The 15,575-nt window shown below is 32.1% G+C and overlaps 1 protein-coding gene across 1 annotated transcript in view; it reads left to right on the top strand.

Annotated features, from left to right (window-relative positions):
- The window catches only part of Ncam2 (neural cell adhesion molecule 2), a 179,291-nt gene extending 174,219 nt beyond the window's left edge, over positions 1 to 5,072 (top strand). The window contains exons 17-19 of the mRNA XM_035443597.1: positions 294 to 498; positions 3,467 to 3,586; positions 4,961 to 5,072. Of these exons, the coding sequence (XP_035299488.1) occupies positions 294 to 498; positions 3,467 to 3,586; positions 4,961 to 5,072 (437 nt within the window). The remainder of the gene's footprint in view (positions 1 to 293; positions 499 to 3,466; positions 3,587 to 4,960) is intronic.
- Positions 5,073 to 15,575: the final 10,503 nt, after the last annotated feature.

Genomic DNA, 15,575 nt, shown 5'->3' with positions numbered 1-15,575 from the left:
AGTTTTCCCTACAGTGAATCGAGGACGATATTGAATAGAAGTTACTCATCCTCTTTCTAAATAAAGGTTGAAAAATAATTAACTTATTAACATGTCATTTATTAGAATATGGTTTTATAGCCAGACAGTATGTCCCAATAATCAAGATATTGCAGCCTGCTGGTCCCTACTACATGTTTTCTTCGTCTATATATATCTTATTAGTTATTAAATGTCAAATTAGAAATTACATTAAGATAATTCTTCATACTTTGCATTGTGGAGATTTTATGGAGTTTGTTTTCTTTTTTAAGACACACTTTTCAATGGCCTTGGGCTAGGAGCCATCATTGGCCTTGGAGTCGCTGCCCTTTTGCTAATCCTTGTGGTCACAGATGTCAGCTGCTTCTTCGTTCGCCAGTGTGGGTTACTGATGTGCATTACCAGGAGAGTCTGTGGGAAGAAGAGTGGCTCCAGTGGAAAAAGCAAAGAGATTGAAGAAGGAAAGGCAGCATATCTGTGAGTATCAGACATCAACACCACCTCCCAGGAGTGAAGCACAAATTCAACTTGTGTCCTTAGTTTGGGGCTGTCTTCTGAGCCACACCAGGTGTTTAACTAGAATACAACACAAATGTTACTGTCTGTACTGACCTTAAATCTGTATAATCTATATACATACCAACATATACACAGAATATTCCAACTGACTCATTCTCACTAATCTGAATATATCCTTGACAAATTCTTTTTAAAGAGCAAGACTATGAATGCATCTATACATAGTTCATTTGTGCTCTTTCCAAATCAATGTTACACTAATGTCCCAACCCAAGGCAATTACTACTAATTTATTTTCTTTTTGCTTTTTTATATACAATCATTTTGATTACTTTCTGGCCCTACACTCTTATATCTTTCACTATTACTAACATCCATGTCTGTCTGTGGATCATGCTCGGTTTTGTGACTCACTCAACTTAACCTTGGGGGCCTTGTTGTGGCAATGTGTTTAAAACTTTCCATTTGGGTCTGCTTGATTCTCCAGTGGGAACAAAACTGAAGACGTGACTCCCTAGGGAAGTATAGGCTTCTCTGCCATGTATTCTTGCCTATCAGCAGACCTACTCCTGTTCAGGCATAGTCATATACTGTTAAGGGCTAAGTCATACCCAGATGTCACTTTGTATTTTCCTTCCTTTTATATGGTTTTTATATTCTTCCCGTCTCCTTTACCACAATATTACTTGAGCCTTAGGTGGAATGAAATAAATTTTATTAAACCAATAAATTGTACTACTAATACAACATTCACTGCATTACATAAAAACACACAAAATTCACTCCTAAAATAAACTGCATTAAAAACAGACATGAAGGTGACATAACACAATTTTGAAGAAAGTAACAAGAAATACTAATTCTAAAATCAATTCTTAATATAGATTTATAGGTTTGTCAGTGAGCCACTCAAAATTAATCTTAAACATTTTGTAAATTGTGTAATGAATACAGCTTTCGTACCATCAAGTCAAAAGAATACTACAGTAATGAGTTGCCAAAGTTACAGTAAAATATTAAATTACCTAATTTGGTTCTCATCAAAACATTTATAATTAACTTCTTATTTCTTCTTTAAATTAGATGTTGAACATTTTGAACATTTTTTAAATTTTTTTATTTAAGTTCTTTAATTACTACTCATATTTACATATCCATCCCCCATTTTGTTTTTCTAATTTAAAACTACATGTGGAGGGTTGATTTTGTATGTAGTGTTTTAGGAGTTGTTTGTTTGAAGAGTGCTTTCTTTGGGGCATGATCATTTCTGGGTATTTCAATCAAATATTTTGAAATTTTCTCTTTAACATTGTCATATTTTTATAGCATTAATCTTGCCACACTATTTCTTGAGCTTCACTGTCTTCTGCAAATGACCCCGAGAAAAATGCTCAAATGATTTTATAAGTTCAAAATACCCCACAACAAGAACATTATCTACATATTATTTCTGTTATTTTATAAACCATGTCTATTATATATCATTTTCTATTTAATCTCTTAATTGTCTGGAATCATTTCAATGTCAAACGTTGCCATTCAAGAACACACACACATTTAAATTTAAACTTGTACAGTTTTATAATTTCCTAATTTTTGATTCTGCTTTGAAAGTCTTGATCTATAACAATTCATTAAGTTTGCTTTCTATAATGCCCACAAAACTGCGATATTCCTGGTTTTACTTAAACTTACCATACACTTGAGGTTGGATCCAGATTCTTATCAATAATTTCATAATCAATAATTTCAGCACTGCTGGCTGAAACAAGCACATGTTGCTTACAAATAGTAATGTCTTTTCACCATATATGGTAGGAGTGGGTCTTTCCTTGTATTTCCTATTGTGTTGCTTTTTCTTGTTGATTTTTTTTTAAATCTAGTGCAGCAGTATTACATTTACTAATCATTAGCACATGCATAAGTTTCAGTCACCAAATGAAGCTTTATTTATTGTGCTAGTCTTCAAGTTTGATTTACTACTCTTGTCTCTTGCACTTCAATTTAAGCCACGTTATAATTCTTCCACAAGCACATACATCGGTACCCACCCTCCAGACACATTAAACACACACACACACACTCACACACACACATGCTACATAACATATCATACACAAATAAATTAATTTCAGTAGTTTCAAATATATTATCTTCAGTTTGAGATTGCAAACAACATATAAAGGACAAAAATCAATCTTAATTGAATGCTTATGTGGCATATCAATAAAAGTACAATTAATTTAGTGTACAAATTCTCTTTCTTTCATGACGGTTTGCAACTCAATACTTTCCTGTGGTTCTCTATCTGGTGAAATCATATAGTTATTGTTTGTTTGTTGTTGTTTACTTTTGCACAGAGACCTGTGGTAAACATTTTTTATGATATATTCTTAAAGCTCTGTGAAGGCATACAAGCATTGTGTAATTGAAGCATTTCTTGTGATTGTTTCTAATGCTCTTATAAATTTCTTAAGTGTTTTAAAATATTTTACACTTTACATTTTTTCCAAATTAGTCATGAACATCTTTATACTATAAACTTTGGTTAATAAAATATTTTGATTTTTAAAACATGGGATTTAAAATGTACACTATGTTTTCAAAATAATATTCCTTTTTTTTTTTTCTTTTTCAGACATGGCCTTGTTCCATAGTAAACCTGCCTCAAATTCCCAATCTTCTTAACTGACTTCTGGGCACTAGACTTACAGATGTTTGTTACCTTGCCTAACACAAAACAACACCAATAACAAAAATACAATTATGATGATAAAAAGATGTTTTACTTAGTAAAAACATAATGAAAATATGAATTTAAAGGGAAAAAATGTTCACATTTGATTAATTAGGAAGTGTCTCTCGTATGTCTGTGGTATGCATTTGACACTCTGAAGAAGTAAATATTTTAATCTATCTTTTTTAGGAAAGATGGATCAAAAGAACCAATAGTGGAAATGAGAACAGAGGATGAAAGAATCACCAACCATGAAGATGGGAGTCCAGTAAATGAGCCAAATGAAACCACACCACTAACAGAACCTGAGTACGTAGCTACTAATGCTTACATTTGTGGATAAATATCAGAAAGGTGATAAAAAATATTTTAAAATTATGAAGAAAGTAATTATACTAAAAATGCCAAAGGAACATATACATAAATATAAAATATAAGATATAAGGATTTACTTCCTAAATAATGTTAATCACTCTTAATTTCAAGATAGTATTGTTATTGGTAACTCACAAATTTATTGTATGTAATGGCATGCTGCCCACCAATTGTTGATGGGTTTTTATGAATATTAATTAAATTTATTCATTTATTAACATCTTGACAGCCATTTATGTTCCTTGGCCCCCTCCCACCCTGTCTCCTTTCTGACTAGCCTCAACTCTTCCTCTGTTTCTATTCAGAAAGGACAGGCCTACTATGGGTATCAATGAAGCATGGAATATCAAGTTATTATAGGACTAACCTCCTCCTGTTGTATTAAGGTTGAGCAAGGCAAGGCAGTATGAAGAATAGGTTTGCAAAAGCCAACCAACTTGTTTAGGGGAAGCCCCTACTCCTTCTGCTTGGAGTCCCACAAGTAGACCAAGCTAGACAAATGTCACATATAGGCAAAGATCCTAAGGCAGTCCATGTGACAAATATTAAAGATAATAAACAAATAGTAGACATATGTCACGAGTTAGGCTTTTGATAACTCAAAAATTATTTATTTATTTATTTAATCTTGGGGGTGGTTTCATACAGTGTTTTTCAGTATAGCCTTGGCTGTCCTTGAACTTGCTCTGTAGACCAGGCTCTTTTCAAACTTATAGTGGCCCCTGACTCTCAAGTGCTAGGATAAAAGGTATGCATCACTACCATTTGACAAATTATGTTCAATTTAAACTTAACTGATCAAATCTAAGTTATTCACAATGGACAATTTGGCTCACCTATATTCATAAATACCTCTTTCCACACATTCTCTATCACATTACATTCTTAAAAGGGTGAATACAAACAAGTTTACATACTAGTTTATTTTATAATACACTCTTTAAGAAATTAAAAGGTTATACCCATGAAAAATTTCCTAAAAGGAACACTATAGAGACTGGTTGGTTGGATTTCAGAATAGATTTGTAGATACATATGCATATATGCATGTAACAACAATTAATGGAAAAAAGAAGCTATGACTCTAAAGGATAGCAACATATGGAAGGGTTGGCGGGAAGAACTAGGAAGGAGTAACTTTATAATTTCAAAGAATAAAGAATAAAACTAAGTTTTAAAATATTTTTAATCTTTTTCTCTGTAATAACAATAGCAGGATTCATTTACAAAATGCTTGTTGAAACAGAGAGAAACATGTTTTAAATTATCCCTAGAAATTGAGGTTGCCATCTCTCTGTTAATTTCCAGAAAATTGCCTTTAAAAGAAGAAAATGGAAAAGAAGTCCTAAATGCAGAAACTATAGAAATTAAAGTGTCTAATGACATCATCCAGTCTAAAGAAGATGACAGCAAAGCATAACCGCAAGTTTCAGCACCTTGGTCAGCACCACAAAGAGCAATTGGATTGCAGTGACACTTTGACCAAAACTATTCCATTGACCTTAATTTCTTGGGAAACGTCTAGCTTGGAATAGCTTGTACACATATACATATGATCAAATCCTCCTGCCACAGTCCATTTCCTTCTGTTGTTATTGTTGTGGTTGTTTATTTTATTAAGAATTTTGGTATAAGTGCTTGATTGGCACCAATTTTTTGGTATCAGTTTGATTCTATGACTGAAGTACTGAAATTTATTATATGGCTAAAGTGCTTTACTTTTAAATTTTTTGTCTCATGTAACACCAACAGATGTATTTCAGCCCTCTAAAATGTTAGATTGCAATGGAAGGCAGAGCAAAAGCATTGTGAGCTAAGTGTGTACGAAAGCTCTGCATGTTTATGAATCTTAATTGGGCAATCACTTTTAAAATGGCTTTCTGATTAAGATGAAGGCACATAATAAAGGTTATGCTTTTCACTAGGAGAATTTCAGGGAACCCAAATTTGAAGGAGCCAGTCAGTTATCTTTTGCAGATATTAGAAATTGAAAAAAACTGTTGGAGATCTCTTTTCAACTTATGACCACATTGCATTTTCGACATTGATCTTGGATATACTGATACAAGGGCAAAATTGTTACACATCTGAAAAAAGATTACTTGTGTTTAAAATTATATTAGAAAATGCCCTAAATCTCTTTTTATGTATACCATATTCACTCACAGTGGTTACACAAAAAGTAAATGTATTATGAGTAAAAATGGTATTGATTTCTGCCCTCAGCTTCAAATAAAGTAAATTAAATGGGAAAATATCAATATGCTGTCTTGATATATTTATAAATACATGATTATTTTTATTTATACAATAATTTATCAAAAATAAAGTTGTTTTCAAGTACTTGGAGTCATATTAGCTATGTTTTGGGGTATAGATTTAAGTGATCATTATTATCATGTATCCCTCATTGAATCAACGTGGCTAATGGACATTAAAAGTATAAGCTAAAGTGAAATTATTCAACAATCAATGAGCATTGAAATGCTACTATTGTTTTATTTTAGACAGTGAAATTTAAAATCCATTTTAAACTCATTTTAAGACATTTACCAAACAGCTATGATTGAAGCAAACATTTACCTATTCAACATAGACGTTCTATTATCACTTCTTAAGGACTATTCAAGAATATGATAGTTACTAACATACAAGCTATGCAAACTCCCTGAGGTCAAATTCTGAACTATGATTTAACTTATGTGAATGGGCAAACACATTTGTAACTATCAATGTACATATGTGAGGAGCAGGGTTCTTAAGTCAGAGGTCCTAAGGTTGCTATAGTCTCCTACTTCTCACAACCTTTGGGGTTGTGGTACCAAGTGAGTAGCTCCAATATTGATGCAGTGGAGAATACATTCTAATAGTTCATTGGAGGGATATTTTTAACAGTGAAGATGGACATGTTCTTACACCATCTCTCTTTAGAGGTAATTTCATGAAAATTAAATACAATATTAATGCCCCCTGGAATACTTTTATGTATAAAGTACTTAAACTTGTCATGCAAGCAGAGAAAATTAATTTATTGTATCTAGTACCTCATCTGCTGGCTGTTCGCTAGACTGAATATGCCCAACTGCATGTAAAGATGATGCAATCTCCACAGTGCTTTGCTGGAAATTAAGGGTTAATGCAGGGATTTCTCCTTGCTGCCCATTCTGGCATAGTCTGAAGAGAGAGAGGGGGGAGGGAAAACAAAAAAGAGAGAGAAACCTGTGCCTATTGAAGAATCTGAGAAGTGTCTGAACTAAGCAAACAAACCAGTGTAACCCTTTGACAAAACTGATAATCAAACATGTTCTTGATAGATTTGCTTGGGATGTTTAGATTATGTTTGTCTGGTTATTTAGGTTCCATTTTAAGCTGTACTTCATTTTGCTTGTTTTGTTTTGTACCAAATGTGCTAAAACTAGTCGAGATACTTGAATTCGTTTGTTTTGTGTAAAGTCAAGAAGCGTATTAGTGGTGTCTATGAAGCAATAGCCATGAACACTGGTTTTTCCTGGGTAGAACCACATGGTTTTAAACTAATGATATTAAAATAATTTGTATGACTTATAAAGCGATTCCGCATGTGTAGAATTATCATATTGTGCTATACCACAAGAACAGAGAAATCAAAAGAAAAAAAGTATTTTTTTGTGTTTTATCAATTTGAAGCTTCAGTTTTATCATGTCTTCAGATTTTCTATGAAAAGAAACTGAATTAAGTTTATATACATTGAGCTAAATTTCTTGTCCATCCTATGGAGCCATTGGGTGACTTGGGACAGTGTCTGTGCATGGTTTCAGTTGTCTGGGAGGTGCCGAACCAGTTCTTCCCATGAGATAAATGCTCTGCAGACATCTTGATATGGTAAACTTTTCAAAATTTCAAAGATATTCCCCTGACCATACAGTTGGTAACACTTCCAAATGAGAATGTCATGTAGTAAATTCTCAATTTATGAGTAATTCTGAATCTTATTTTTAATGCTATTTTAGTATAAATGAATTTATGTAAATTTTAGTACCTGAAAGTTCACTGCCATATTATAATAAAATGTCCACTAGGAAAAATTTAGCTATTGTTAAGACAATATGTACTTTAAACCAATTTAAACAAGGAGAAATATAAGGTTGGAAGAAGATAAAAAATGTCAATCTGTATTTGAAACCCCATAAGAGGAAATTTTAATAGTTGAATTTTAATACATATTTTATTTTTAAAACTGACACAAATATGTAAGAGTAATTTACAATGGTTTTTGAATGCATTAAAATTGTGATTTCAACAGGTTAATTTATTATTTTGTCGATAAGATATATTACTCTTCTATTTATACTAATGTCTAACATTAATAGACTTTAAATCTTTTATTTGTTAATATTAATACCTACAACAAAATTTTTAAAAGATTTTGGATCCAACAAATGTCATATTAATATCAATTTTTGTGTTAAGCATCTATATACATAAAATACATAATATTTATTAAATGAATTATAAGTTCCAGCAGTTAACTGTATATTAAAATTTATCTATTATTTTGAATAATTAACAGGTATTTGTGCCTTTACATTAGCATGAAATTCTGTTAAAGAAGAATTACAACTACTATCACTATTTATATGTTTTCATCATACATGTAATATTAAAGCTGAATTTTTTACAATCAATGAATAAACTTTATTCCAACCTCTTTCACTTAGCCATAGAATCTAAAAATATATAATATATATACTTGAATTTATTTTCACTTACAATAAAACAGTACTTTAGTCCATGCATAAGATACTTCAATTGGTTCTGTATTGTTTTTCTAGTTGATAATTCCATATTGGGAAAACTGTGATGTTAGATCTAAGAAACAGAGGAGATGCTATTTAGAGACATGGTAATTTCTATGGGGTCACTTGGGTCTTCAATGTTGCTGTTGAGATCAAAATTATTCATGTGATGACAAGATAAGCAAAGATCAAAATACCTACAATTGAAATTGTAATAGAAGTTTGTATATTAATTTAAAAATATTGGTGAATCATATAATAGTTATTTAAAATCACATTATTTTTCATGGAGTATGATGTAAATGCTTAGTTTGATTTCCTCATGGAGTTCTCTTTTGGAGGGACTTTTTTTTTTCAACAAACTTCATATAAACTGAAAATCATTTTAAAATGAGAATTTTCTTATCTCCAATTTCTGTTTCTTATTTAAGCCTTTGAAATATTCTGTCTAAAATTGAAATAGCAAATATATTTACATATGTTAAACTTTAAAATGTGTTTGGTTAACAATTCAAATTTAATCACAGAATTTAAATTTTTCAAGATAATATAATATATATTGTCTTAATATTCTAATATGAAACAATTGTTTGTTTGTATAAATCAAAATATTATGAAGGCCTAGAAATAGTAAGTGCTGAGTACATGTAATTTTCTCCCAGGCCCCACCCTTCTTTGTTTTAAATTGTGTTCTCCGATGTAGATGCAACTATTTAAAAACAGTATACAAGATTACTAAAATAATAACTATCTCTCTTTATAAAGTATCTCTGCCTTTTATATTATATATAATGATAAATATTTATTTGGTAACACATTTAATAGTCTTAAAACATTTCATTATTACTACATACCTTTATAATAATTTAAATCAATTAGTTAATTTAGTCACTTTAATTTTTATCATTTTAAAATATTTGTGGTTATTGACCAGGCATTGTTCATGGTGATTATTTAGAAATTTCTCATACAAATTTATATATTACAATTTTATCTTTTTATTATTTGCAAAGTTATATCATTTGTTGTCTGATTTTTAGCCTCACATGGAAGAAAATAAGTAAAGCAATGATGTCTGCAGTGTTTGTATTAATATCAAACAGAAGACTTAAGGAAAAAAGAAATGAAAGTATAAGTAAAATGGAATATACACAGAAATGCCTAATCAAGGTATAAAATCAAGGTATTTTTAGATGAATATTTGTGCCAATAATAGTAGAGCAGAGAAAATACCCTAATGGCATTTGGAAGACCATGTAAACAGAGATCATATTATATAAATTATAATTCGATTTGCAAATAGGATGTTCAAAAACATGCTACAGTAGAAACAATATCATTAAAACCTAAAACGTTTTTGCATATACAAATTATATTGTTTGTTTGTCTCTAACCCCACTGAGAAATAAATCAACTTAATAGTAAACAATTACACACACACACACACACACACACACACACACTTGGAGGTATGTGAATGCTATTCTCTATTCAACGATATTAAAACATGCAGTAATTTATTTTTTAACTTATACATTCCACCCAATATCTGTATAGTTAACTATTATGTTTTCTTATTATTTCAATATAGTATGTCCCTATGAAATGCTGTATATATATGTCTAAACTGTAAAAAGTATACTGCAAATGTTGAAGTTTTGTATTTATGAGAGACATTGAAAGTATGGCTTATGGTATTTCAAAATTGTCACTCTTCACCATTTGTATAATAATAGTAAAGATACTTTTACTTTAATAAAGTGTCAACTTTTATGTTTTTTCTAACCATATCTCAGTAGTGAGAGAGCTTTTATGTAACAAAAATCTTCGTTTCCAGAACTTACCAACATGATACTACACAGCCCTAAGAAAAATCCTTTCTACTATCTAGTATCACTTGAATCCTGGTATTATGGTCTACAACCAGTGTCCTGATCAGAAAAAAATAGATGTTAACAATTGACTTAGAGGCATTCTACACCAGCTTCATTAGGAACCTTCATTCAAGGGAACCATGAGGAAATAAACTTGTGTGAATCTTAACATAGGCCAGTACATCTCTACTCTCTGATAGGTTCCTAGACATTGTGTCTCAATGGTACTTTTTTGTTATTATTGTGCAGAGGGATGTTTCGGTCTACCTGGTTTTCAGGTACATTTTTGTTTTTGTTGAGTTTTCTGCATATTTATTTTTTCAATGTATGAATTTAAGGCATCCTACCATATTTAGGAAATTATACTTTAGCATAGGGTATGATCTGTTCCCAAACCAGGTGATCTATGAAGTTACGTAATAAGTCTTGGGAGAAATAATTTATCAAGCAGTTATAAATTTTGGATGCAGTACCTAAGCAACCAAAAGGGACAGGTTAAAATGAAAAAGCAAAAATGAAGATAGTCTAGATAAATCTAAATTAAAATACTAATATCCACTACAACTTCATGGTGAAATTTGATTTCACATTATTAAATTTAAACGAAGGGTATTACAGAAATTGGCCATATATATTTATATATCACAATTTTATTTTACTTTTCTGAAATGAAAACCCATTTATTTTAGTGTCTAATTTGGCCTGCATACAAGAGAAATTCCTCCCCCAAAAGTCTTATCACCATGACTGAACAAGCATGAGCTTGAGAAGATTGACACCAGTAGACAATGAAAATCCAATGAGGTATAATCCATAAACAAAGAACTTCAGGCAACCGAGGACGGGAAAGGGTGGTAGAAATAGGCTCCCTTAGTGATGAAGACCGGTATTTGGTTATCCTATACCAAATGTTGAGTCAAAAACACACATACAGGCAACATTGTACAGCCTGAGCAAGTTGTATTTAGGAATACATAAATATATACATATATGCATGCAGTAACAATGAATAAAACAGGCCATGAATTTGAAAGAGAGAAAGAAGATAGGGGTATATGAGGTTCTATAGGAAGGAAAGGAAAGGAAGAAATGTAATTACTACATTATGTTTTTAAAAAGTAAACAAACAAACATAATTTTTGTTTTATCTGTTTTGCCCTTTCTGCAGAGAGTTTTTGTTTTGTTTTGGTTTGGTAAATAGACATTTCTACAGAGGATTTACAATTTCTTTTTGTTTGTTTATCATACAGCTACTTATAGACAACTATAAAATCAGCCTTTGAAATATAGCAAAATAAATCAACAAAAATCCCCAATAACACTAGATGTCAAATTTGTATAAGGGAGCATTTTTCAACACAATTCTCCCAGACATCCTCTGTTGTGGTTTAATTTTCCAAAGTAGCTTTTATCATCTAGAAGTGGCATTCTGTTTTTGTATTTCCGTTTTGAAAATTGTGTTAGCATATTGTCAAATTCATCGGTATTTCACGTACACTATTTTTTGGCATAATAAATCATAATGGCAAACCTTGAGTTCCATCCATTTGAAAGCAATAGGCAAGCTTGTGTTTCAGCTCATCCCAATACCTCAACCATACCATCAAATTCCACATCGCCCACTCCCATTCTTTCCCTATCATTTGTTAGTCTAAAGTTGACCTAGAAAGATCAATACATAGAATAAAAGAGGAAAATTGACAAAATCAAACCAGGCAACATTTGTGCACAGTCTTACCTAGAAGTTGAAGTAATCCAATTACAAATTTTATAGGAGAGTGATTTAAAAGAGAATTTGTCTTCTGTAAAGGAAATTATATTTTTTGTATTTGGGAGCATGATGAGAGGAAACAGAACGCACATTTAATTTATAATCAAATTTCAAATGGAAGCCAAAGGTAGGGGAAATGAGAAACATATGCAGAATTAGTCAGATGTGATTATGGAATTTGGTTTCTATGTTTGACTATGTGAATATATTATAGAAATTTTTAGAAGAAACACGCCTAGAAAATGTACATGAATTTTTTTTTTGTTTTTTGTTTTTTTTTGGTTTTTTTTTTTTTTTTTGGTTTTTCGAGACAGGATTTCTCTGTGGTTTTGGAGGCTGTCCTGGAACTAGCTCTTGTAGACCAGGCTTGTCTCGAACTCACTGAGTTCCGCCTCCCTCTGCCTCCCGAGTGCTGGGATTAAAAGCAAGTGCCATCACTGCCCGGATGTAAATGAATATTTTCCCAAACAAAAAAATAAAAACATTAAGAAAGTCGAATGTAATAGCCATTTTAAAAGATGAGGGAACTGATTCTCATTTTATTCCTTTATTTAGAAAATAATTGTAAAATGATATTTTACAATATAATTATATATTTAATTACATTGACTATGATTTAATTTATGAAATACAAATGATTCATTTGACAGTGTTCTGATATATGTAAATCAAATGGAAGATTCATTAACGTGGTTTATGGCCTGTGGTCTGGGTAGTCCAATAACACCTGTCTCCTAACAGGAAGGCCAAGAATCTGGTAGTTGTCTGTTCCCCAGGAGGTAGGATGTCTCAATTAGTCTTCAGTTTACCTAGGAATCCCTAAGAAATAGTCTGTAGTACCAGCTAAATAGTGCCACAGCAAGACAGATTAACTATGCAGTCAGGAAAAGCAGTTAGATAGAAACAACTTCTTTCTTTCATGTCTTTTCTTCCAGCTGTGGAGCTCAGATTCACAGTGGTTCTTCCAATATCAAATGATCCAGAATTAGTATCAGTCTTGTTCCCTCAAATAATCCAATCCAGAAAAAAACCCTCATAGATCTAACCATCAACCTAATTCCATTTGTACTCAGGTTAATGAACATGACTAACAACCACAAGTATGCAAATGTGATTATGAGAACTTCTAAATCTTATTACAAGAAAGAAAGGAACCCAGATACAGAATCAGGAAGAAAATATACTCAATAATCTGATGCTCTGGATATTGCTAGTTCTATACTTCAGCCCTTTAATACAAAGAAATTTATTCTGTGCAAATTTAATCCAGGCAAGAAGTATTGGTTCTAAAGTGAATACTGTTCACCTTATAGAGCTTACATGTATTTACTGATCCAGGCTTATTAAGGTCATCATTTGGCATTTACAACACAGCAAAGAAAAATTGTAGTTGTGAGTCTCCTATCTTCTGTCTTTGGACACAGAATCTGATATGAAATTGCATTCAGCAGTTATCCAATACAACTTAATGACATATCAATCTGAAATGGAATGATTTTTAAAATACTAGCTTTCATGATTCTGTGTCAGTGTGACTAAATTGGTATACATTCTTCACCACATTTGGCTACTTGCTTCCAAAAAGGAGCTAAAAAGAGGAATGCAAAGTATAAAATCATCAGGCTCTGTTTGCATCAGTCTTACAATGTACACTTGGATTACACAAGACATTCACATGAGTAGGCACATAGTCGTGTAGAATACTTCTTGACTATAAAATGAACATTCATCTTCCTTGTGCCCCTCTCCTCTGAAGACATTGTATTTGCAAGTGAAAATAAATAAGATGGCTAGAAATATTAGTCACACTCAGCATTTAATAGAGTTGTTTGTCCTATTTATCACAGGCAGAAATTCCCTTAAAGTTTCTTCAAATAAGATCTTCTCAGTCTGCAGGCAGTCAAGCAGTTTCAAAGATACTACTGATTTCAATAATTGTCTCTTGACCTTAATTTTGGCCTCCTCACCCCCGAAGCCCAAAGAGGATGACAGAACTTCTAGTATTTTATTGCAGTAAGAGATCTCTTAACGTTGCCAGTTTCTGTCTTATTTATGGTGCTACTGTATTAATTTCTTACTGTTCTGTTTAGAAAACACAAAGAAATGAATGTCTTGAAAGCTAGCAATTACACCTCTCTGATCTCCACTTCCCTCAACATGCCTGGTCCTCTAACTGGGACTCCACGATTCCTTACTTTCTATCAAATCATATCAAAACTTTTTACCTTTTATTCTTTACATTTTCTAATGTGTTAGCCTGATCTGTAAAATCCCTTACTTATCATTTAGTGATACGATGTGAACACCTTTTGTGAAGTCATTATACGATTATTCTAGTCTATATATGAGGCCATGGAAAACACAATAGTTTAGTAAATCACATTGTATTTTGTCTTATTTTCATATGTGCTACATGTGCTCATTTGGGCGAAGTTTATGTTTTCACATTGTTCTATGTTCAAATCCAATGTTTTATCCAAATATATAATGATATTTTGTATATACATATATGAAATCAATGGCAAAACAAAACAAATCTGGTCAGAAGCAGCACCCTGTTGAATTATATGATGGTGGATAATCACCCAAAAGTTCATGAAATGTGAACTTCAACAGAAGTATTATATGTATGGAAGACAAATAATTAGTCAAATGCCTATCACTGTATAATTGGGTCTCATCATTATTTTCAGTATATCTCTTATTAGTCAAAGATGTCAGCAAAGTTTTCACAGTTTTCATGCACTCAGAACTGTAGAAAGATGCCTTATTTAAAATAACAGCATTATTCTTAAAAGTTTTAGAGCAACACCTTGCTACTCTCTGATAGCTAATATTCTTGTCAGTACCTGTTGGTAGTCATTATTAAATTAACATTTTGACCTTTTAGCTAGCAGCCTGTTTACTGGCTAGTTTTGCATGTCAACATGACACAAACTAGAGCCATTGCAGGAAATGAGCCTCAGTTGAGGAAATACCTCCACAGAATCCATCTATAAGGCATTTTCTCAATTAGTGATCAGTGGGGGAGGGCCCAGCTAATGCTGGGTGGTGCCAACCCTGGCTTGGTGGTCCTGGCTTATGTAAGAAAGCAAGGTGAGCAAGCCATGGAAACCAGCCAATAATCAGCACCCATCATTGGCCTCTGCATCACCCCCTGCTTCCAAGGTCTGTCCCAAATTTAATTTCCTGTCCAGACTTCCTTAAGTAATGAATAGTGCTGTGTAATTGTAAGCAGAATAAACTTGCTACTTCCCAATTTGTTTTGGGTAACATTGTTTTATGGCAACAATAGAAACCTTAAGGCAGCTCATTCTTGTACAGAAATGCTGCACTGTCAAAAGAAAGTGGACTGTGCAGATGAGATATGCTATATGAGATATGAAGAACTGAATCCAGTGTCTACATTGCTTTTGCTAATCCAATGACTTATCTTTGTCACCCTACACATATAACTTCATAGGTAATTATCTGCAATTAGGTGGCAGAGGAACATATGTTT

Source organism: Cricetulus griseus, chromosome 4 (genome assembly GCF_003668045.3).
Source record: "Cricetulus griseus strain 17A/GY chromosome 4, alternate assembly CriGri-PICRH-1.0, whole genome shotgun sequence".
NCBI lineage: Eukaryota > Metazoa > Chordata > Mammalia > Rodentia > Cricetidae > Cricetulus > Cricetulus griseus.
Note: the sequence above shows the minus strand (reverse complement) of the source record. Positions and strands in the feature narration are given on the sequence as shown.